Source organism: Podarcis muralis, chromosome 7 (genome assembly GCF_964188315.1).
Source record: "Podarcis muralis chromosome 7, rPodMur119.hap1.1, whole genome shotgun sequence".
Classification (NCBI taxonomy): domain Eukaryota; kingdom Metazoa; phylum Chordata; class Lepidosauria; order Squamata; family Lacertidae; genus Podarcis; species Podarcis muralis.
Genome location: NC_135661.1, coordinates 1933531 through 1957494, shown reverse-complemented (window position 1 = coordinate 1957494; position 23964 = coordinate 1933531). Strand labels below are relative to the sequence as shown.

Genomic DNA, 23964 nt, shown 5'->3' with positions numbered 1-23964 from the left:
GTCATGTGGCCAGCATGACTAAGCTGCTTCTGGCAAACCAGAGCAGCACACGGGAACACCGTTTACCTTCCCGCCGGAGCGGTACCTATTTATCTACTTGCACTTTGAGGTGCTTTCGAACTGCCAGGTTGGCAGGAGCAGGGACCGAGCAACGGGAGCTCACCCCGTCGCGGGGATTCGAACCGCCGACCTTCTGATCGGCAAGTTCTAGGCTCTGTGGTTTAACCCACAGCGCCACCCGCGTCTCATTAAACCCTTATATAGACTTTTGAAATTGCCCACCCTGGAGTCCAAGACCACTCCCCCAAAGCATCATATATGTATCACAGAAGGGGGTGGTCTGTCTCCAGCAGAAAACCTGTTTGCCAGGATATCTGTTAATGGTCACTGATCACTTTACCTGAGCAGCCTGGCCTTTCCTTCCGAAGGTAAATACTTTAAATTCCTGAATCCTGGTCACAGGCTCGCCCTATTCACACACAAATACGCCCTTAAGACAGGTAAGCAAAAGACAATGGAGAGGCTTTCCCATTTCCTTCCTCCTTGCAGAGAAATATTTGAGGACCATTTGGGAGAGTCAAAATGACTTCAGGATGGGTCTCCTGTACTATCTCAGGCACGTGGTTTATATCCTTATGTGTGTGTGTTTGCCTTGTAAATTTATGAACATATGATTTATATATTTGAGATTTATAAATTCTTACCACAACCCTCGGGGTCCCTTCCAACTCTACAATTCTATGATTCTATTATTCCTTCATCAGCTGCCTCAATAACCAAACCTCCCCATCCTTCCTTCCAAATTTCTGTGTCCTTCCTTTTCTGTTACTCTTAGTCGGGCACTAGAATTTCCAATAACAAAACTGGTTTTTCCTCCTCTTCTCTTCTCTTCTCTTCTCTTCTCTTCTCTTCTCTTCTCTTCTCTTCTCTGCAGACCTTCCATCTCCTCCTCCTGTCGGGCTCCCTCCCCCTGCAAGCATGACGGGTGCAGAGACCCTTGAGGACGACTCTCTGCTCAGTAAGTGGCTAGTCCCTAACCCACTGTTATAGAAAACACTGCTCCTTTTCCCTTATGGGGTATCCAAGAGCCCAGATAGAGTCCTTCTGTGGGTTCCCCATCGGTAGGAGAAAATAACAGAGGCCAACCAGAGAATATTGAGAAGCAAAGCGGCTAGTAAGCCTGATCTTTATCCAACTGTTGCAACAAGGTCCTCACTCACCACATGCAGGAGGGAGGAGGGACCCAGAACAATGGGGTGCGAGCCCTTATATAGACTTTTGAAGTTGCCCACCTTGTAGCCAGAGACCACCCCCCAAAGCATCATACATACATCACAGAAGGGGGTGGTCTACAGCAGAAATACATCACAAGAGGCTGTCTCCAGCAGAAATCCTAGGATACCTGATAATGGTCACTGATTGCTTTACCTGGGCAGCCTGGCCATTCTTTTGTGATGGTAAATACCTGAATTCCTGAATTCAGGTCACAGGCTCACCCTCTTCATACACAAATACGCCCTTAAGACAGGTAAGCAAAAGTCAATGCCATTTCCTTCCCCCTTTCAGAGAAATATTTGAGGACAATTTGGGAGAGTCAAAATGGTTTGGGAGAGTCAAAATGGCTTTAGGATTGTTCTCCTGTACTATTTCAGACACGTGGTTTATATACTTATGCATGTGTTTGCCTTGTACATTTATGAAGGTTTATTTAATATTCTTATACCACCCCCCAGCATGGGTCATTGCAGCCTGCATGTGAAGAAAGCCAGAGGCTATGCTGCCAGGAGGGGGCTGAGTTGGGGTGCCCTGCTGTGCCCCCCCAAAGCCATTGTTATGGTCAGAAGAAAGCTGTTTTTTTGGTGGTGGGGGGCAATGGAATAATTAGCTGCCTGCTGGAAATTGTCTGGCAGGGAGAGGGGTGTCGTGGAGCGAGGGCAATGGTGCTCAGTGGTTAGAGCGCCTGCTTTGCAGGTTCAGCTCAGGGCGGCGTCACCAGGTAGTGCTGGAAATCTCCCTGCAGAGCTGCTGCCAGTCAGAGTCAACATTATTGAGCTAGGTGGACTGATGGTCCGACTCGGTCGGCGAAGACAGCTTCCCGTTATTCTATCCGAGAACAAGTTGGGTGCCTGGGAATTTTTGGGTGGGCGTTTAAGGAGTGCTTTGTGATGATCCCATGGGCGATCTCTCTACCCCTGGACTTTTGCAATGAGGGAAGGGGAGGTTTGGCCAGCCAAACTGACTCAGCCAACAGGAAGAAGCCCGCAGGCCTCTCTCTCTCTCTCTCTCTCTCTCTCTCTCTCTCTCTCTCTCTCTCTTTTATTGTTCTCCTTCTGCGACTCAAAGTGATTTTCCAGCTCACCCGCCCCAGGGAGCGAGAGGCGAGGCACTGAGCGCAGGGCTCCTTAAAAGGAATCAAAGACTTGGGGCTGATTTTTACACGACTGGAGCAACTGCAGGGGCGGGGGGGGGGGGGGGTGACATTTGCCAAGCCTTTACAGGGTGCAGGCGGATAAATCTGCCTGGATATTTGCCTGGGTTTCTCTGGTCCTCTGCTCCGCTACCCCCACCCTGCTGCCTTTGCCAGGCCTCTTCCCTCTCTTTAAGAGCCTGGCGGCCGGATCAGGCCAAAAAACCTCATCTGGCCCAAGCGCCCGGTTCTCAGCGTGGCCAAACAGATGCTCCAACAGGCAGCAGCCCCAGGGTGCAGCAGCAGCACCCTCCTCGCGTGTGAGTCACAGGGATTTGGAGGTAGACTGCGCCTGCATCTGGAGGCTCCATCGGTTGAGCGTAGTGAAGCTAAGAAGCGGCGAAGGGCCTGGTGGATCAGGCCAGTGTGCCCCATCTAGTCCACAGAGTCCTGCTCTCACAGCAGCCAACCAGATGCCCATTGTGGGAAGCCCGCAAGCAGGACCCGGGTGCGAAAGAAGCTGGAATCCCCGTGGTTCCCAGAAACAGGCATTCTGAAGTATTACTGCTGCTGATTGTGGAGCCTTTCCCCTTAAAATCCTTCCTTTGTTTAGAAGGGGCCTGCCTCCCCACCCCACCTTCTATGGGTCTGCTTGTATCTCCTTTTGTAACTCCTTTCCAGGAGTTGGGGCCAAGATGGCTTCTCCTCGCAAGCCCACATCTGGCTCCCCAGATGTGCCCCAGGCCATCTCCCAGGCCTTGTCCCAAACAGGTGAGGCTGTGGCAGGAGACTCTCAGCCTGATCTACCTCACAGGGCTGTTGTGGGGATTGAAATGCGGAAGGGGGAGAACAGTGGGATATGAATGTCGTGAAACAGAAAGAGATAAAGGCTGCCTGCCTATTCCCTGACAATAGCTGTGCCCCAGCAGAGAGGGAACTGCACTCTACATGCGCTCAGAGGAAGCACCTTCCTCTGCTGTTTTGCTCCCACCTTCCAGAGCTGAGTTTCCAGCACTTAAAATAATAATAATAATAATAATCTTTTATCAATAATAATAATAATAATAATAATAATAATAATAATAATAATAATACAGTGGTACCTCGGGTTACATACGCTTCAGGTTACATATGCTTCAGGTTACAGACTCCACTAACCCAGAAATAGTACCTCAGGTTAAGAACTTTGCTTCAGGATGAGAACAGAAATCGTGCTCCAGTGGCGCAGCAGCAGCAGGAGGCCCCATTAGCTAAAGTGGTGCTTCAGGTTAAGAACAGTTTCAGGTTAAGAACAGACCTCCGGAACGAATTAAGTACGTAACCAGAGGTACCACTGTAATAATAATAATAAATTTTATTTATATCCTGCCTCCCCCAGCCGAAGCCGGGCTCAGAGCAGCTAACAACAATAAAAGTAACACAGCATTCTAAAATCAGTTCATTCTAGAATCAATTCAAAATCGAATTAATGGCAACCGTTGGGCTGGAGTTCTGGGAGGATTACAGAAGGAGGGGGTCAGGCTGTGCCTTGGCCAAAGGCCTGGTGGAACAGCTCTGTCTTGCAGGCCCTGCGGAAAGATGTCAAGTCCCACAGGGCCCTGGTCTCTTGTGACAGAGCGGTCCACCAGATCGGGGCCACAGCCGAAAAAGCCCTGAGCTTCAAAGGGCTGGATTAATCCTTGGGGTGATACTAACCCCGGAGGCAACAATCTGGGTCACCCCCCCCCAAAAAAAACATGTTGCAGAACCTGGCATGAAAGATTTGCATGTGGCTGTGGCAAGGAAGAGAGTAAGTCAATGGGGTTTTTTTTGGGGGGGGGGTGAGAGAACTGCCCCTTTCCATTTCCTCCTCCCAAACATTCATCCCCCTTAGGAAAAACAATACTGTTAGGGCATTAGAAAGGGCTGTTTGAATCCATGGGCATGGCACATTCTTTGGGGGTGACTCTGCAGGCAGGGAGGAGCGGGCAGCTCTTGCCAGGTCATGGGGGCACAGTGGCACATGGGGCATCTGAATGGGGCCTTTGTATGGGTCGGACAACGGGTACCCCTGTTTGCCCGGGCTGCATTGGAGTGGGATACAGGCACCCTGGCACCCCTGCCTTGGCTTGCTGTCCTGGGAGTTGGAGAAGGAGGGCTAATGCAATTCTGGGCTGCATCCACAGAAGTCTAGTGTCCAGACCAAGGGAAGTAATACCGTATTGGCCCGGATATAAGCCGCACCCACAAATAAGCTGCACCTTTAAAATTTGGGGGGGAGGGAGAGAAAAAAAAGACAATACAGTGGTACCTCGGGTTAATAACTTAATTTGTTCTGGAGGTCCGTTCTTAACCTGAAGCTATTCTTAACCTGAGGTACCACTTTAGCTAATGAGGCCTGCCGCTGCCGCCGTGCCGCTGCCACACGATTTCTGTTCTCATCCTGAAGCAGAAAGGCAGCGTGGCATGTCAGATTAAGACCTTGGAGAGACCAGGGTTCAAATTCCCCAACTCAGCCATGAAGCTCCCTGGGTGATGTCGGGCCAGAGTCACTTCTCTCTCAGCCTCACCTACTTCACAGGGCTGTTGTGAGAGAAAAACAGGGAGAGGGAGAATCATGTAGGCCGCCTTGAGCTCACTGGAGGAAAAAAGTGGGACAGAAATATAATCAATAAATAGTCCTGCTCAGAGTGGATCTGTTGAAAACAATACAGCAGCTGGGAAACCCAGCCAGATGGACGGTGTATAAATATATTATTATTATTAGTCTCAGGGTTCCTGTTTTGACTCACTGCCTAGCCTTGGTCACATCACCTGCCTCTTCCTAGATGGCCACCTGTCATGAATTCTTTAGTAGAGATTCCTGCATTGCAGGGGTTTGGACTAGATCGCCCTTGGTGTCCTCTTGATTCTACAATTCCCTGCTCTTTGTCCTACCCCAGGGCTGCTGTGCAGCCAGACACAAGACCAGCCGGGCAGTGTCCTATCCCCACATTGACAAAGTGCAGTTAAGGGGCCCAGTTAACTGGAGTTAAGATTATCATGTCTCAAGAGCGGGGCCTTTTCTGCAGCGGCTCCATGGCGATGAAACGCACTCTGCTAAGAAACAGGCCTCTGATCTCCCCAGATCTCCTGCTGCAGGCAGGGAAAATGTGTGTTTAGGGACAAGGACAAGCAGACAACTTTGCCTAGCTTACAATACACTGTTTTAACACAATTGTAATTTAATTTGCTGTGTGTGTGTGTGTGTGTGTGTGTGTGTGTTTTAAAGGTGGCTTAGAAATATTGCAAACAAGTAAAGGAGTACATTTTAAAATTAGCCAAACAGCCTTGCAATGAGCTAGCGGGTCTGGGAGCCCATCTCAGTGCCAGATGCAGCAGAATCGGCCCTCTTTCTTCTTCCCCCGGGAAGTCAGAGCAGCAAACACCTTGAATTCTGCAGAGGCTGGAAGCCAAGGGGCCAGTCACTACCCTGGCAGTAATTCCTGCATTGCAGCGGGTTGGACTAGATGACCCTTGGGTCCCTCTTCTAAATCTGTGATTCTGCGATTCCCTGCTCTTTGCTCTTTTTGCTGTATAACTCTGCCCTGCCTCAGGGCTGCTGTGCAGCCAGACACAAGACCAGCCTGGCGGTGTCCTATCTCCCCATTCAAAAAGTGCAGTTACGGGCCCCAGTTAACTGCCTCGGATGAAAGGTAGCAGCCAAGCAGAGCTGCCTCTCGCCCCCGTTCCGTTTCCCTGCAGGGAAAGCGCCTGATGCAGACACGGCTCTCGCTGCAGAGGCACCTGGAGCCCCGAAAACGTTGCTGTCGCACACCCTTCCGTCGCTTGGCCTGCCTCGCAGCTGGGCCTGGGAGCTGCCGCTGGCCAGTGCTCCTGGCAGGCAGCCTGTGTGAAATCTGGGGGTGGCGAGGCTGATATCCAGGGCCTTTTTGTCTCTCTTTCCCTCCCCTTCACGGACTTCCACCTCATCTCCCCATCTTGGAAGGAGGGGTCTGCTGAGGCCTTGCATGCCTGTGTGGGGGCAGGGAGGCATGTCTCATGAAAGCTATCGCCTGGGTGGGGTGGCATATTTGGTGCCTTTCATTTGAGACACACACACACACACACACACTCTCTCTCTCTCTCTCTCTCTCTCTCTCTCTCTCTGGCAAGAGTTCCCTTGCGCTACAGTTAGGGCTTTGAAATCCTTCGCACTCGCATCTCCGGCAGCTTCCATTTTGCAGGAAGTCGGCGACATGTTCTTTCTGCGGTTCCGGCAACTAGGCCCTCACTTGTCTTCATTGCCCCTTGCTTGCTTCCATTACCCCACTGCCTTCCTCTGATGCAGAGCAGGGAACAATGTGGCCCTTCAGATGTTCTTGGACTCGAATTGTCTCTTACTGTTGGCCATGTTGGCTAATGGGAGCTGGCGTCCCGACAGTGCCAGAGGTTCCCCCTCTGTGAACTACTACTACTACTACTACTTCTTCTTCTTCTTCTTCTTCTTCTTCTTCTTCTTCTTCTTCTTCTTCTTCTTCTTCTCCTCCTCCTCCTCCTTCTTCTTCAGCGATCCCTCGTAGCCAAGTAAGATTGTCTTCCATAAACACGGTTTTAACAGTGAGTCCATAAGTGGCTGTGGAGGCCAATTCTGGATCCACACGTCCTTCCACGGTGGGGACATAGGTTTCCGGGCGGAAGTTGATCACAATGAGGGTTTGCCAAGCGTGCCTTCCTCTTAGCACGTTTCTCCCTTGCATCCTGAGCATAGCTGTCAACCTTCCCTTTTTTTGGCGGGAAATTCCCTTATTCCAGCGCCGTTTCCCGCTGCTTCCCGCTGCTATCCTGGATTATTAGATATCCCATAGACTGTCCCCGGGACATGTGAGGCTGCTGATCCCTTATTTTCAAGGCTGCTGATCCCTTATTTTCAAATCTGAAAGTTGACAGCTATGGTCCTGAGTTCGAGTGTCTTCAAAGCCCATGACACCTTTGGTAAACGCTGTTCTCCAATTGGAGCGCTCGCAGGCCAGTGTTTCCCAGTTGTTGGCATTTATACTACATTTTTAAAGATTTGCCTTGAGAGAATCTCTGTGAATCTCATTTGCCTTCACTGCCCCTCTCTACCTCCATCATTGGGCTTCACTGTCTCCAATGCTGCCTTGCAGTAAGGAAACTTTCGACACACACGAGAATTCTCATTAGTATCTGTCGTCGTGAGTGTTTAGGTAAGAGAAGGCTATCTTCTGTATTAAGTCACTAACGGGACCAACAATCTCCTAACTGTCTCCTTTCCATCATCTCTCCCCTCTAGTCTATTTCCGGGCCCTGGTGAATTTCACAAAGTCCATCGACTACAGCTCCCGCCTGGATGATGTCAACTCAGAGGAGTTCCAGGATGTCTCCAAAGCGGTGGTGGACACGGTAAGGCCTGATTCTGTCCCATTTCCACAAAGGAGCTGTCCCAAGGGGACAGAGATCATGACCCTTTCGACAGTCTTATCCTCCTCTAATTTTATACCCCTGTGCGTTTGGATCAAAATAAGCACCTACTCCCATAAGATTCCCTTGAACTCAATGTTTTTTAACATCTGCTAGGGTATACCTGAGCAAGGGACGCAGGTGGCGCTGTGGGTTAAAGCCTCAGCACCTAGGACTTGCCGATCGAAAGGTCGGCGGTTCGAATCCCTGCGGCGGGGTGCGCTCCTGTCATTCGGTCCCAGCGCCTGCCAACCTAGCAGTTCGAAAGCACCTTCGGGTGCAAGTAGATAAATAGGGACCGCTTTCTAGCGGGAAGGTAAACGGTGTTCCGTGTGCAGCTCTGGCTTACCAGAGCAGCGATGTCACGCTGGCCACGTGACCCGGAAGTGTCTGCGGACAGCACTGGCTCCCGGCCTATAGAGTGAGATGAGCGCACAACCCTAGAGTCTGGCAAGACTGGCCCGTATGGGCAGGGGTACCTTTACCTTTACCTTAGGGTATACCTGATCCATGTTCCACCCTCCCTGGAGTTAAGATGTTAATGTATCAGGAGCAGGGCCTTTTCTGCAGTGGCTCCATGGTGTTGAAACACACACGCCTCTGATCTCCCCAGATCTCCTGTTGCAGGCAGTGAAAATGTGTGTTTGGGGGCAAGCAGACAGCTTTGCATAGCTTTCAGTGCATCGTTTAACACAGGCTTCCTCAACCTCGTCCCTCCAGATGTTTTGAGACTACAATTCCCATCATCCCACTGGTCCTGCTAGCTACGGATCTTGGCAGTTGTAGGCTTAAAACAGCGGTTCTTAACTTGTGGGTCCCCAGATGCTGTTGGACTACAACTCCCATCATCCCTGAGCTCTGGCCTTGCTAGCTAGGGGCGATGGGAGTTGTAGTTCAACAACATCTGGGGACTCACAGGTTGAGAAAGGCTGGCTTAAAACATCTGGAGGGCCGAGGTTGAGGAAGCCTGGTTTAACACAATTGTAATTTAATTTGCTTTGCATTTTGTGTGTGTGTGTTTTAAAGGTGGCTTAGAAATATTGCAGCTAAGTAAATGAGTACATTTTAAAATTAGCCAAAAAGCCTTGCGAGGAGCTAGCAGGTCTGGGGGCCCCTCTCAGTACCAGATGCAGCAGAACTGGCCCTCTTCCTTATCCCCCGAAAGGTCAGAGCAGCAAACACCTTGAATGGTTCTACCCTGGCAGGGATTCCTGCATTTCAGGGGATTGGACTCAGCGACCATTTGGGCCCCTTCCAATTCTGCAATTCTACGAGGCTGATGCAATTTTCTCTCTGCAGCTGGAGTCTGAATACTACAAGATCCCCGGAGAGCAGGTGGTTAGCGTGGTCTTCATCAAGTGAGTCCAGGGGTTGGTTTCCATGTCCAGGGTGCCACGGAGGCAGGATTTAACCCCCGCCTGTGCTGTTTACTTTTAAGGAGCTTGCATTGCAGGCAGAAGCTCTTAACCGGGTGATGTGAGATTGTGGGAGCAAGCAGAGTGTAGGAGAAAGACCAAGAAGCCCCACCAAGAATGGCCCCAATCCTTAGAAAAAGGATGGGGGACACCTGGGCTGGTGCAGAACTACAACTCCCATCTCTACAATGGGCAATGCTAGTGGCCAGGGCTGGCTGGAGCTGGAGTCTAGCAACACTAGACTGTCACTTGCCTTCACTGCCCCTAGCTGCCTCCATCACAATCTTGCTTTGTTTTAGAAGAGGGAAAGGGAATGTGTGGCCCTCAAGACATTGCTGGGCTCCAGATGACGTTGGATTCGAACTCACATCCTTCCTGACCGTTGACCATGCTGGCTAGTGATTGCTGAAGTGCCAACAACAACAACAACAATTTATTATTTGTACCCCACCCATCCGGCTGGGCTTCCCCAGCCACTCTGGGCGGCTTCCAACAAAGATGAAAAATACACTAAAATGTCACATATTAAAAACTTCCCTGAACAGGGCTGCCTTCAGATGTCTTCTGAATGTCAGGTAGTTGTTTATCGCTTTGACATCTGATGGGAGGGCGTTCCACAGGGCGGGCGCCTCTACCGAAAAGGCCCTCTACCTGGTTCCCTGTAGCTTTGCTTCTCGCAGTGAGGGAACCGCCAGAAGACCCTCAGAGCTGGACCTCAGCGTCCTGGCAGAACGATGGGGATGGAGACGCTCCTTCAGATATACTGGACCAAGGCCGTTTAGGGCTTTAGCACCAACACTTTGAATTGTGCTCGGAAACTGGGAGCCAATGTAGGTCTTTCAAGACCAGTGTTATGTGGTCTCGGCAGCTGCCCCCGTCACCAGTCTAACTGCCGCATTCTGGATTAGTTGTAGTTTCCGGGTCACCTCCAAAGGTAGCCCCACGCAGAGTGCATTGCAGTAGTCCAAGCGGACAACATTTGAAGGCTACAGGTTTCCCATCACTGAAGTAGACCATAACTTGCATTCAGTGCCTCTGGCTACCTCCAATCAACCTCCTTTCAATGCAGGGACAGGGACCCTATAGCTGTCCTTGGACTCAGCCTCCCACCCTCAGCCCTGACCACTAGGCATGCTGGCCGGGGCCGGTGAAAGGCAAAGTTTTTCCAGCATCTGAAGGATCACCCCTTTCCCAGCCTTGCTTTAGAGAAGACCTTGTTCCAATGTTGACGAGATGACGAGATCCAGAAATTTGTTTCTTTTAATCAACAGCTGCAAATTGAGATATTTTAGGAGATGCAAAGAGGTTGAGGGAAGTTCTTTCACATGTGGTGGACTTGTAAAAGGGTAAAAGAGTATTGGGAAATGATCCGTAATGAATTGGAAAAAAATGTTTTAAAAGTACTTTTCAAAAAAAAAAACCAAAAAAAAAAACCAGAGTCCATTTTCTTGGGGATACATTCAGACTGAAATTCCCAGGTGTCAAAAAAGGTTATTTATGTATGCCACTACTGCAGCCCATGTTTTGTTAGCCCAAAAATGGAAAACGAGTGAGGTCCCAACCGAAGAAGAATGGCAACTTAAGCTGCCGGAATATGTGCAGCTTGCAGACTTAACATATAGAATAAGAGAACAAGAAGAACATATGTTTAGATAAGATTGGAAAACGTGTATTGAATATATGGGAAATAATTCTGTACAGCTGAAAACGTTGGCAGCATTAAGATTAATTCAGTGTAAATAAGTTTTGATGGATGTAATAATGGTTTAGTTTTTGTAAAACATGCAGGGATTTATGATATGCAAAATGAACCATGGAAAGAGAAGAAGGGAAGTCATTAATATTTTAAGGATGCTTAAATGAGTATTCTAAATTGTAAAACAGAAAATTTAATGAAAAATTATACAAAAAAGAGAGAGAGATATTTTAGGACAGTGGTTCCCAAACTTGGGTCTCCAGCTGGTTTTGGACTACAACTCCCATCATCCCTAAATCAGTCCCCAAAGCAGCTTGAGAGCCACATTTGGGAAACACTGTTTTAGGATCTGAACAGCACAATCCCTGGAAAGGAAGAGTTAGGTGGGAGGTGGGAATTGGACCCTGTCTCCAGACTCAGGTTTTACCCCCTTCAGCACATGATGGGTCCGTGAATTGTGCCCACGCACCTTCTTTCCCCCCCAGAGAGATTGACGGCTACATCTTCGTGGAGCTGGACGTGGGCTCCGAGAGGAACGTGGACGAGGACCAGATCCGCCAGGTGCTTTTCTCGGTCATTGAGAGCGGCTCCATCGCCTCCTACGTCACCTCCACGTGGGGATTCCAGTTCCGCCGCTTGGGAGCAGGTGAACCAGACTGGAACCTATATGCGGGTTAGGATGGGGTGGAGTTTATTGTGGAAATGGGCGCCCCCCCGTCCCATTCACCATTAACTGTCCATTTGCTTTCAGCCCAAACCCCGCCTCCCCCCATTACAATGGAGCCCCCAGGTGAGTGTGGCGTCAGAGGGGTGCAATGGGACCTGGAGGCGTCTGTCCCAGGGGCAGAATAGAGTCGGGGAGCCCCTTTCTCACCAGGCACCTCCCCTCTCGGTTCGAGGGAAGGTGGGTCAACCCGGGGCCCCCAGATGTTGTTGGACTACGATTCCCAACATCCTCAGCCAGTGTAGGTGATTGTCAGGGTTGGTGGCCGTCCAAGAACAAATGAGGACCCCTAGTTGAAGTGCACTGGTCTGTGTGGTTGCGGGAGAAATTCGCATTCAGTTCACTTTAGAAGGGAGATCCCTTCAAATTCACACTTCGTGAAACACAAACTGAAACATAGCCATCCTTGCAAGCTGGCACTTGTGCAAATTTCAGGACACCGTTTTCCAAACAAGCGATGTGTGCAAAAAAGTATATATTGTGCGGGGGGCGTGGGCGTGAAATATGAGCGAAATAACATGCCCCAAATGCATTATACTAGAGAAAATCCCTTGCAGAACAGTGTCAGAAACACTATTCAAAAATGAAAAAAATTCCTTCCAGTAGCACCTTAAAGACCAACTAAGTTAGTTCTTGGTATGAGCTTTCGTGTGCATGCACACTTCTTCAGATACGAGATCTGTACGAGATCTTCAGATCTGTAACTGGAACTATTCAAAAATGAGTTTGCTGAGAGAAGTTTGCACTAAAGTGATGATCGGTTTTCACGGGTGTTGTTTCTCCCTTGCTGCCAGCCAAAATTGCAAATTGCTGTGGAAATGCGGAGAAACTGATTAAAAAAATAATAATCTTCAATTAAAGAGAACCATAAAACAAATATAAAACAGATCAGAAACAAAAGCAGCTATCGTAGCAACAGTCAAAATACAAAAAAGCAGGAGATCTAAAACCAGTTCAAATCCTGAAACTGAATTTAAGATAGGAAAGGAGAGAAACTGGGTTGAAATGGATGAATTTACCCATCCCTAATGATCACCCCCCCCTCCCAGGAACCGTCACCCCCCCTCCCTTTGGCTCCTCCTCAGCACCTCCTTGGAATCCCGTATGGAAGAAAACATCCGAGATTGTTCTTGCAGCTGCAGGGCTCACGTTTCACCATCTGTGAGGTCTGGCCAGAGTGATCTTTGCAGATTGTAAGAGGGAGGTTTCGGAGCAACCCTATGCTCTCCGCACAGAGAGAGCACACACTTCTCTTGCTCAGCTATATAGCAGGAGAGGCCGCCTCCATAGCGACACATTTCCACCATGGCTGTGCTAGCGGTGCATCTGAGTGCCGGTCGCTCAAAAGTGCCAGAGGGAGGAGCTGCTACTGCACTCTCAAGTCCTGTTTTGCCGTTTCCCATAATCTCATCCCACTTTTAATTTGCACACCGCCTTTCTATATTAACATTCGCAAGGCGGTTTGCAAGCTTGAGGAATCAGCAAGGATTGCACACCTTCTGACAACCTGCTCCAATACCAAAAACATGTCATAATAAAAATAGAACAACAATCCATTAAAATATACAGTGGTACCTTGGTTCTTGAACCAAGTTTCTTGACCCGTTTTGGAACGTGAATGCCGAAAACCCGCAAGTAAATGCTTCCGTTTTCGAATGCACCTCAGAAATCAAATGGCTTCTGCTGCATGTGGTTCCATTTTCTCAATTGAATTTGCAGATAGCCCTGTTTGCGCCTCGGTTTTCGAACGTTTCGAAACTCGGAACGGTTTTCCGGAACAGATTACGTTCAAGAACCGAGGTACCACTGTAACAGCACACTGTAAAATTAAATATCAGCACATAATAATGAAGCAGAAATTCGTTCTTAGCAATTGCAATAGATAATTTCTAAACTATAATCAACAAAAAATAACGGCAAGTCACAGGGCATAAAATAGCACAATACAAATTGAGAAACAAAGACACACAAAATTATTTTTCAGAAATATATACCTGAACTCCTTTCCCCCCCAGGTGCTTCTGCTGTTCCTAAAGTCATGGTCTGGGAAATCCTCCCAGGACTGGAGGAGGTGGGTTGAGGCAGGTGGCACAAGCCATTGCCTGGTGGCCAGCACAAAGTCTCTCTCACCTGGCATCTGTTTGGCCACTTTGGGGACAGGATGCAGGACTTGATGGGCAGAACCTCATTCAGCACGCTTGTCTTATACGCTTGTTGTTGTTTAGTCATTTAGTCGTGTCCGACTCTTCGTGATCCCATGGACCAGAGCACGCCAGGCACTCCTGTCTTCCACTGCCTCCCGCAGTTTGGTCAAACTCATGCTGGTAGCTTTGAGAACACTGTCCAACCATCTCGTCCTCTGTCTTCCCCTTCTCCTTGTGCCCTCAATCTTTCCCAACATCAGGGTCTTTTCCAGGGAGTCTTCTCTTCTCATGAGGTGGCCAAAGTATTGGAGCCTCAGCTTCAGGATCTGTCCTTCCAGTGAGCACTCAGGGCTGATTTCCTTCAGAATGGATCGGTTTGATCTTCTTGCAGTCCATGGGACTCTCACGAGTCTCCTCCAGCACCATAATTCAAAAGCATCAATTCTTCGGCGATCAGCCTTCTTTATGGTCCAGCTCTCACTTCCATACATCACTACTGGGAAAACCATAGCTTTAACTATACGCTTAGGTTCAGCTAAACAACCTCCCTATTGCGTCTCCTGAACACACTGCCACTAAAGTTGCAACGGGCAGCCCTGGATCTCTAGTGGGAGAAAAACATCTCTGAGCTGTGCATGGATCGGCAGAGCTACCTGCCTGTCCCACAGCCGTTTTCGAGGGGTGGGGTGGCCTCCAGGTCCCTTTGCGCTCGCCTGCCTGTGTTGTGCCGTGTGTTTCTCTGTCAGTGTGAGTGACACCCCTGGCCCCTCCCTCGGGATCTGTGAATCATGCCCGAAGGAACACAAGCCTCTCCCTCCAGCTGGGCTGTGGCACGCAAGGGCAGGGACTGGCATGTTGCTTCCTGATGCCCGCCCCGCCGGGCAGAGTGCAGTGCCTGGTTTACAGCAGTGTGGCGTGGTTGGGAAAGGGCCGCAACTCAGCGGGCAGAGTCCCTGCTTGGCATGCAGAAGGTCCCAGGTCCATTCTCCAGGAATGTATCTCAGTAGGCTGGGGAAAATTTCTCTGCCTGAAACTCTGCTGAGCCATTGCTGCCAATTATTATTATTATTATTATTATTATTATTATTATTATTATTATTATTTTATTTATATCCCACCCATCTGGCCACTCTGGGAGGCTCCCAACAGAATTGCAAGTACAATAAAACGTCAAACATTAAAAACCTCTCTAAACAGGGCTGCCTTCAGATGTCTTCTAAAAGTCAGGTAGTTTATTTCCTTGACATCTGACGGGAGGGCATTCCACACTGAGAAGTCCCTCTGCCTGGTTCCCTGTAACCTCACTTCTCGCAAGGAGGGAACCACCAGAAGACCCTCGGCGCTGGACCTGAGTGTCCGGGCAGAATGATGGGGGTGGAGACGCTCCTTCAGGTATACTGGACCGAGGCCGTTTAGGGCTTTCAAGGTCAGCACCGACACTTTGAATTGTGCTCCGAAATGTACTGGGAGCCAATGTAGGTCTTTCAGGACCGGTGTTATGTGGTTTTGGCGACCACTCCCAGTCACCAGTCTAACTGCCGCATTCTTGATTAGTTGTAGTTTCTGGGTCGCCTTCAAAGGTAGCCCCACGTAGAGCGCATTGCAGTAGTCCAAGCGGGAGATGATCAGAGCATGCACGACTCTGCAAGACAGTCTGCGGCAGATTGAGCTGGTAGACAGCTGCTCTGGACACAGAGGACCATAAGAGAGCCGCTCCTCTGGCTTCCTGGGCTCCGTCTGGATTTGGGGACTGCAAGGCAAGGTCCTTGCCTGCACCAGGCAGGTCCAGGAACATTGGGAGCTGCGTTGTGCTGAGTCAGACTACCGGTCCATCTAGCTCAGTGCTGCCTACACTGGCTGGCAGCAGTGGCCCTCCAGGGTTACAGACAGGGGAAAGTTCCCACTTCTGTCTGGAGGTGCTGCCCTTAGGGGTTGAACAATGCGTGCCAAGCCGGTGCTCTGCCACTGAACCACGCTCCTTCCCATCACGATAAAACAAGTTTCTAGACCTCATGGTTCAGAATAGTAAAGGACTAATCTGAACAAGGCATGCTCCCTTATATCAATTCAGAGCACTGAGTGCACCTTGCTCTGTATTTTTCTACTCTGTGACTGGCAACAATATCTCTGTTGGGGACTGAGCCTGCAGCCTTCTCCATGCTGAGCCCCACCGCTGAGTCTGGGGGAACCTCAGAGTGCTCCACTGCCTCCTTCCCTGACCCCCTGTGCTGGGACGATGGAGAATCTGTTTGTATTGATGCCAATCTGTGAAGTAGCTATCCAAAAAGCAGGAAGGAAGCTTAGATTTAGAAGTCTGGGGCGTTTGTGTGGCTGGCTCTTGGTTTGCTTGGCTTGTGCTAGTAGCCCCCTAACTGTGTGCTGTGGGTTTTGGTGTGTGCCAAAGGTGGGGTTCTGCTTTCTGGGTGGGTGGGGGTGGAACACAGCTTGGAAGGGGGCAGGTTTGCTTGCCTGGGGGGGTGTGCTGGGGTTCATTCCCAGCATGATGAATTGCCCCCCCCCCCCCAAGGCTGGGTGAAGCCTTTCCCAGGAATAGTAGTCTAGCCCCCTGCAATGGTGGAGTCACAGCTAATAGAATCACAGAATTGCAAGGGACCCCGCAGGGTCATCCAGCCCAACCCGCTACAATTCAGGAATTACAGGGGGCAATGCAGTTAATTCTAAAGCCAAGCTAGACTCTGTTAGGTTATTTAGGGTATCCTCAGAGACCATGGGAAGGTTCAAATTCATCGGCGCGAACCCTCACTCAACTGCTGTGGGGATAAAGGAGGCAGCCAGGAGGGATAGGATGGGATGAGGGGGTAGAATTCAGCTATTGCAGAATTCAGCGGTCAGGTTGCTCACCAGAGCAAAACGGTTTGAGCACATTACACCGATCCTGGTCGGAGTGCACTGGCTACCGATTAGTTTCTGGGCCCAACTCAAAGTGCTGGTTTTGACCTATAAAGCCTTAAATGGCTCAGGACTGCAATACCTCAAGAACTGCCTCTTTCCATATGAACCCACCCAGACCCTGAGATCATCTTCTGAGGCCCTCCTTCATGTGCCTCCTCCTCGAGAGGTCCGGAGGGTGGCAACACGAGAACGGGGCCTTCTCTGCAGTGGCTCCCCGTCTGTGGAATGCCCTCCCCAGGGAAGTTCACCTGGCGCCTTCATTGCACACCTTTAGGCGCCAGGCAAAAATGTTCCTTTTTAACCAGGCCCTTGGTTGATCTGTTTGACATCCTATACCCCTTTAAAATGTGGCTCTTTTCTGGGAGGTGTGTGTGTTACTAGGTTGTTGTTTTCATTCTGATTATATATGTTATGATTTTTTTCTGTGAACCGCCCTCAGACCTCAGTATAGGGCGGTATATAAACTCAATAAATAATAATAATAATAGAGAGAAAAGGAGTCACTCTTGTCACCATTGTCAGCCCTTAAAGTGAGTGAGAGAAGGGAAGATTGCGCCCGTAGCTGCAAGAGACCCGTGGAAGGGGGCGGGTGACGACATACTAGTGCAATTTAAAGCGTGGCAAATTTGCACTGTGAGCTGGATTGAGGTTTTGGTGGAGTCGCTCCTTTCCTCGAAAGGAGGGCTCCAGAGTGCAGCCAGCTTCTCCCCGCTACACCCCCAACCTCTCTCTGCAAGAGTGGCCCTGATGCCCCCTATTTGCTTTCAGTGACACCCGTGGTTCGCGCTTGCACAGCCGATGAGTTCAGGTGCAGGAGTGGCGAGTGCATCTCCAAAGAGTTCCTCTGTGACAGCCGATCGGACTGCCGGGACATGTCGGATGAGCTGGACTGCGGTGAGCATGGCTGTGGGCTGGGGGTGATGGTGCGACGGCGCAACAACACTTTCCCCCCTTGGGCCCGCCCTCACCTAAATATAGTGCACCCACCTCACAGAACAACAGTTCCACGAATTCCTATAAACTATCCCAGATTAGGGACATGGGTGGCGCTGTGGGTTAAACCACAGAGCCTAGGACTTGCCGATCAGAAGGTCGGCGGTTCAAATCCCCACAACGGGGTGAGCTCCCATTGCTCGGTCTCTGCTCCTGCCAACCTAGCTGTTCGAAAGTATGTCAAAGTGCAAGTAGATAAATAGGTACCACTCCGGTGGGAAGGTAAACGGTGTTTCCGTGCGCTGCTCTGGTTCGCCAGAAGCGGCTTAGTCCTGCTGGCCACATGACCCGGAAGCTGTACGCCAGCTCTCTCGGCCAATAAAGCGAGATGAGCGCCGCAACCCCAGAGTCGGCCACGACTGGACCTAATGGTCAGGGGTCCCTTTACCTTTACCTATCCTTTACCTTTACACGGGTCCCTTTACCTATCCAGATTATATTGTGGCTGACTTGTGTGAGGAAAAACTTAATAATTTGGAGTCTCAGGCAGGATTTAATCAAACAAACAAGCGATTTTATTTAACAAAATAAGTTTATGACACAAAGTGGGTAAAACATAGGCTACTTCAGATTATAATGCTCTTTCTCAGCTGTTGCACAGCTGTTGCCGCTTAATACTTTGGTTCTTAAAGAAGGTGTTTTCTGTCAGTTACACACCCTTTTAACAACCCTACTCCAATCGCCTTCTCAATCCGGCCTGCGGACGGTCCGGGAATCAGTCGAATGTGTGCTTTTATTTAAAATGCATCTCTGGGTTATTTGTGGGGCATAGGACTTCGTTCATTATTTTTTTCCAAAACATAGTCTGGCCCCCTGCAAGCTCTGAGGGACAGTGGACCGGCCCCCTGCTGAAAAAGTTTGCTGACCCTTGCTCAAAATCCTCCCCTTTTCAAGTCCCCCTCCTGGAACCCTGGCCAATCAGAGGCTGCCATTCGTTAACTGTTTGCTGGCAGGGAAAAAGAAAAAGAAAACACTTGGGGACCCAACCTGCCCAGCAAAACAAACTTTTCCGTCATAGATGGCAGTGGGCGGTGGGGGGGGCGGGCGGGCAGAGAATTCACGGCCGGCATCCCTTTCACCCCCACGAGTCCGTAATGCCAGCATTGCTTGGGTTTGGACTAGATGACTCTTGGTATCCCTTCCAACTCTACAGCTCCCGAGTGCGGCAGCGATGAGTTTGGCTGCGACAACGGCGAATGTGTCCTCCTGGAGGATCGCTGCGATGGCCACGCCGACTGTGATGACGCCTCGGACGAGGACGGCTGCGGTGAGGAACGAGGCAGGGGGTGGCCTAGGCAGAAGCTGTTGCTGCCCCCTGCCCCATTTGGGAAAAAGAAAAGCTTTTAGCACTTCTTTTATTCTTAATATTTTTTATTCAATTTCACACTGTGCATTTGTATTCAATCATTAATCACAATCATCAACATTTAGGATTCCCTGAATCCTTTGATTCACCCCTCTATGGTTTCCATTATCAAACTTTTTCTACTGCATTACATATATTTTCTCTTTTTTTCTTAAAATAATCCCTTTTTTCCTTAATTTTTGAAACATTACAAGCATTGCTCAGATCCTGCCAAAGTTTTTAGTTGTTTACAGTGTTCTTTTAGGTAAATTGTAAATGTTTTCCATTCCTTATTAAAGTTTCTATCTTCCAGGTTTCTGATGTTTAAATGAGTATTTTAAATTGTAAAACAGATAATTTAATAAACATTTTACACACACACACACACACACACACACACACACAGAGTGTCAAACCTCGGTTCCCGAATGCCTCCATTATGTTTTGGTTCCCAAACGCCCCAAACCCAGAAGTAAATGTTCCGGTTTTCGAACGATTTTCAGAAGCTGAATGTGCTACTGTTTTGAGTTTCCCTATCGTGTTGAGGTTTCCGCTTTCAGTTTTCAGTTGTCGAACGTCTTCTGGAATGGATTATGGATTATGTTTGACAACCGAGGTTTGACTGTATGTAAAATAAAGATGAGATTTGAATTCTCCTTATCCTTTTGACTTCCCAGCATCCCCCTCTCTATCAAGCCACAGCGAGGATCAAGCGATTCATCCTAGTCTCCCTTGCGTCGTCCGGGAGAGGCAAGTTCTGAGTTCGAGACCAGAACTCTGGAAGTCTCGGGACGAGGCACTGACTTCCTCCTTTCTCCCCTCTCTGCAGGCATTACCACCCCTCGGCCGCCTGTCACCTCCGCCCGGCCCAGCACCACTCGGGTGCCCGCTACCACGGCCTCAGTGACCACCCGCCGAGCCCCAGTCACCGCTCCGCCTGGGGCCTTCCCCGCCAAGCCCTCCCTGCCCCCCTTCCCTCGACCTTGCCGGAAGGACGAGGCCGTCTGCTCCAACAAGCAGTGCATCCCCCGGGACTACCTCTGCGATGGGGAGAGGGATTGCAGCGACGGAAGCGACGAGAGCAGATGCGGTGAGCGCCCGTTGGCGAGTTGCTTGAGGAGCCGGACCACGGATCCACCGAGCTCTGTGTGGGCTGCACTGACTGGCAGCAGCTTTCCAGAGTTATGGCAGGGGGACATTCCCAGCCCTACCTGGAGAATGGAAGCTGGGGCCTTCTGCATGCAAGGCAGATGTCCCACCATGGGGCTTGAAAGCAAATTTTCTAGTCTTTGTGGTGCTGAAAAATGCACTGATTGATATAAGGAGCAGTCTTGTACAGAGTCAGACCATTTCGCTCTGACTACATGGACTGGCGGGACGCGGGTGGCGCTGTGGGTTCCATCCCTCCGAGGTTATATTTATATTTATAATCTTGCAACTTGGCTGGTCTATTTACTTAACCGACCTGGAACAATCTACCAGAGAAAAGGCCGCCGCCCATGGGACAGAGAGTCATTGATGAATGATAATCCAGCTTCTACCTAGGGTTTTAATAGGTCATAAGATTTTATGGTATTTATATTTGTAATGTATTTTGGTCTGTGTTTCTCCTTTGATGCTGTGGCCTGTCGGCTACGCAAATAAAGTCTATTATCTATTATCCACAGAGCCTAGGGCTTGCCGATCAGAAGGTCGGCAGTTTGAATCCCCGCGACGGGGCGAGCTCCCATTGCTTGGTCCCTGCTCCTGCCAACCTAGCAGTTCGAAAGCACGTCAAAGTGCAAGTAGATAAATAGGTACCGCTCCGGCGGGAAGGTAAACGGCGTTTCCGTGCGCTGCTCTGGTTCTCCAGAAGCGGCTTAGTCCTGCTGGCCACATGACCCGGAAGCTGTACGCCGGCTCCCTCGGCCAGTAAAGCGAGATGAGCGCCGCAACCCCAGAGTCGGTCACGACTGGACCTAATGGTCAGGGGTCCCTTTACCTTTACCTTTTTACACAGACTGGCAGCAGTGGCCCATCAGGCAGGGGATATTCCCCACCTGGAGAAGCTGCCAGGGATTGAACCTGGGGCCTTCTGCATGCCAAGCAGATGTTCTGCTGCTGAGCTACAGCTTACCAGGGCCCCAGAGTAATCTAGCATCAGCTTCTGTTTTGTGGGGCTAAGTAGGACCTTGTTTGATCATCGAGTCCTAGAATTGTGATCATAAACTATTTGCTACAATTTTAGCTAACAGATTAAAAAAGATGGTAACTACATCAGTCCACAGAGACCAAGCCAGGTTCTTACTAGGCCGACAAATGAAGGACAATGTAAGGTATCTAATTAACTTAATAGAATGTTTGGAAGTGAGAAATGAAAAACAGGCCACATTAATATTTTTAGATGTGGAGAAAGCTTTTGATAATATTTCTTGGCCATTTTTGATTAAGGTATTAGAGAAAATGGAAATAGGGAAATATTTCCTGGCTGGAATTAAAGCGATCTATACTGATCAATCCACAAATATTTTAATAAATAATATTCTTTCAGACAAATGCCAGATAGAAAAAGGAACAAGACCAGCTGGTTCCCTATCTCCATTGCTGTTTATTATGACATTAGAAATGATAAGTTGAAAAATACGTTAGAAAAAATGTCTGGTGTGAAAATATGTTTTAAAAAGTTAGATATTTGGGAATCTGGCTAAGATATTTGGGAATCTGGTTGAGAGAAATCTCAACTTATTTTAACATTGAGTCCTGGATCTTTAGAGTTAGAATCAACCCCTGGGGGGTAATATTGCCCGTCCCTCTGCTGCTCAGAGAACCCCTGACAGATGGGGAGGGTTTTGTGGGTCATGGCGGGTACCAGCTTCTGAATTCTCTCTCTGTCTCCCTTACAGGCACCCCCAGCCCCTGCGAACCCAACGAGTTCAAGTGCCGGAACGGTCACTGCGCCCTCAAGCTCTGGCGATGCGACGGGGACAACGACTGCACAGACGGCTCGGACGAGCTGAATTGCCGTAAGCGTTTTGGGAGCGCCAGGGGTTTGTCGATTTGCATCTGGGTTTCGTGTCCCAGGGCTTAACACAAGCACTCCGGGTGGCTCACCACAGCTGAGGCCCTTTGGAATGGATCCAGCGAAGTTCCCCCTGGAGCAGGCCCCTTGGAATTACAGTGGTACCCCGAGTTACAAACGCCTCAGGTTACAAACGCTTCAGGTTACAAACTCCGCTAACCTGGAGTTGAGAACTTTGCCCCAGGATGAGAACGGAAGTTGTGTGCCGGCGGCGCAGCAGCAGAAAGAGGCCCCATTAGCGAAAGCACGCCTCTAGTTAAGAACAGTTTCAGGTTAAGAATGGACCTCCAAAACGAATTAAGTTTGTAACTAGAGGTACCACCATAATTGGGCCGAAGTTAGTCATGCCCAGTGAACATCAGTGGATCTACATCGGTGCGTAGTGGGACCCGCCCTGTGGAACGCCCTCCCACCAGATGTCAAAGAGAACAACAACTACCAGACTTTTAGAAGACATCTGAAGGCAGCCCTGTTTAGGGAAGCTTTTAATGTTTAACATACCACTGTATTTTAATATTTTGTTGGAAGCCGCCCAGAGTAGCTGGGGAAACCCAGCCACATGGGCAGGGTTGGGTCGTCTTTATTATTATTATTATTATTATTATTATTATTATTATTATTACTACTACTACTACTACTCTGAGTAGGACCAGCAGCAGAGGGGGCCCATTGGAATTAATGGGGTGAATAGGCGCTTCTGGTAACTTCAACGGGTATGTCCTCAGTATTCATAGAATCATAGAATTAAAGGGTTGGGAGGGACTCCCAGTGGTCATTTAGCCCAACCCACTGCAATGCAAGAATCACTGGCAGGTGGCCATTTGGGCTAGCATTGGATACAACCGTTTCTTTCTTGTGTTTATTTGTTTATGTATTATCAACTTTACTGAAAATTCTTAAAACAGTTGCCAAGCATATACATGAAGCTTTGAAGGCAGTCATCCACATGGCATCAAAACTTTAAACTACAGTGGTACCCCGCAAGACGAACGCCTCGCAAGACGGAAAACCCGCTAGACGAAAGGGTTTTCCGTTTTGGAGGCGCTTCGCAAAACAAATTTCCCTATGGGCTTGCTTCGCAAGACGACAGCCCATAGGGAAATCTCCGGGGCAGCGGGGAAGCGCAGCGTGTCTTCCCCGCTGTCCTCGGACCTCCTCCGAAGCCTGGCGGCGGGTCGGGACACCTCCTCCCGCCATCGCCGGGCTTCGGAACGATGCCCCGAAGCCGGACGGCGGGGCGGGAAAGCCTCCCCCCGCCGCCCGGCATCGGAACGATGTCATGAAGCCGGGCGGCGGGGCGGGAACACCTCCCCCCGCCGCCCGGCATCGGAACGATGCCCCGAAGCCGGGCGGCGGGCCCGCGAAGCCTGGGCACGCTGATCTCAGCGCGCGCAGGCTTCGGCATGCTGGCAACTCTCCGCAAGCAGCGGGAGCGCTCCCGCTGCTTGCGGAGAGGTCCGCGAAGCCTGTCCAGGACAGCTTTTGAAGGCAGGCGGGGGGGAACAAAGACTTTCTCCCCCCGCCTGCCTTCAGAAGAGGTCCTGGACCTCTTCTGAAGGCAGGCGGGGGGCAAAAGTCTTTGTCCCCCCTGCCTGCCTTCCCAGGAGCTTTTAAATCGCCCCGGACAGCGGAGAAGTCCTCCGCTGTCCCGGGCGATTTTAAAATGCCGCCCGCCAGCATTTTAAGATCGCCCCGGACAGCGGAGAAGTCCTCCGCTGTCCCGGGGTTTTTTAAAATGCTGGGGGTGGGAAGAAAAGCCCTTGTCCCCCCCCCCAGCCTTCAGAAGAGGTCGGGGGGGCAGACTGTCCCCGGACCTGGTCTGAAGGCGGT

The 23964-nt window shown here is 50.0% G+C and overlaps 1 protein-coding gene across 1 annotated transcript in view; it reads left to right on the top strand.

Moving 5' to 3' along the window:
- Positions 1–891: 891 nt before the first annotated feature.
- Positions 892–23964, top strand: part of LOC144328287 (basement membrane-specific heparan sulfate proteoglycan core protein-like) — a gene marked incomplete at its 5' end in the record, with an annotated part of 161477 nt that continues 138404 nt past the window's right edge. The window contains 9 exons of the mRNA XM_077930933.1: positions 892–1018; positions 7680–7789; positions 9146–9204; positions 11443–11603; positions 11709–11747; positions 17507–17632; positions 18885–18998; positions 19906–20166; positions 21959–22078. Of these exons, the coding sequence (XP_077787059.1) occupies positions 892–1018; positions 7680–7789; positions 9146–9204; positions 11443–11603; positions 11709–11747; positions 17507–17632; positions 18885–18998; positions 19906–20166; positions 21959–22078 (1117 nt within the window). The remainder of the gene's footprint in view (positions 1019–7679; positions 7790–9145; positions 9205–11442; positions 11604–11708; positions 11748–17506; positions 17633–18884; positions 18999–19905; positions 20167–21958; positions 22079–23964) is intronic.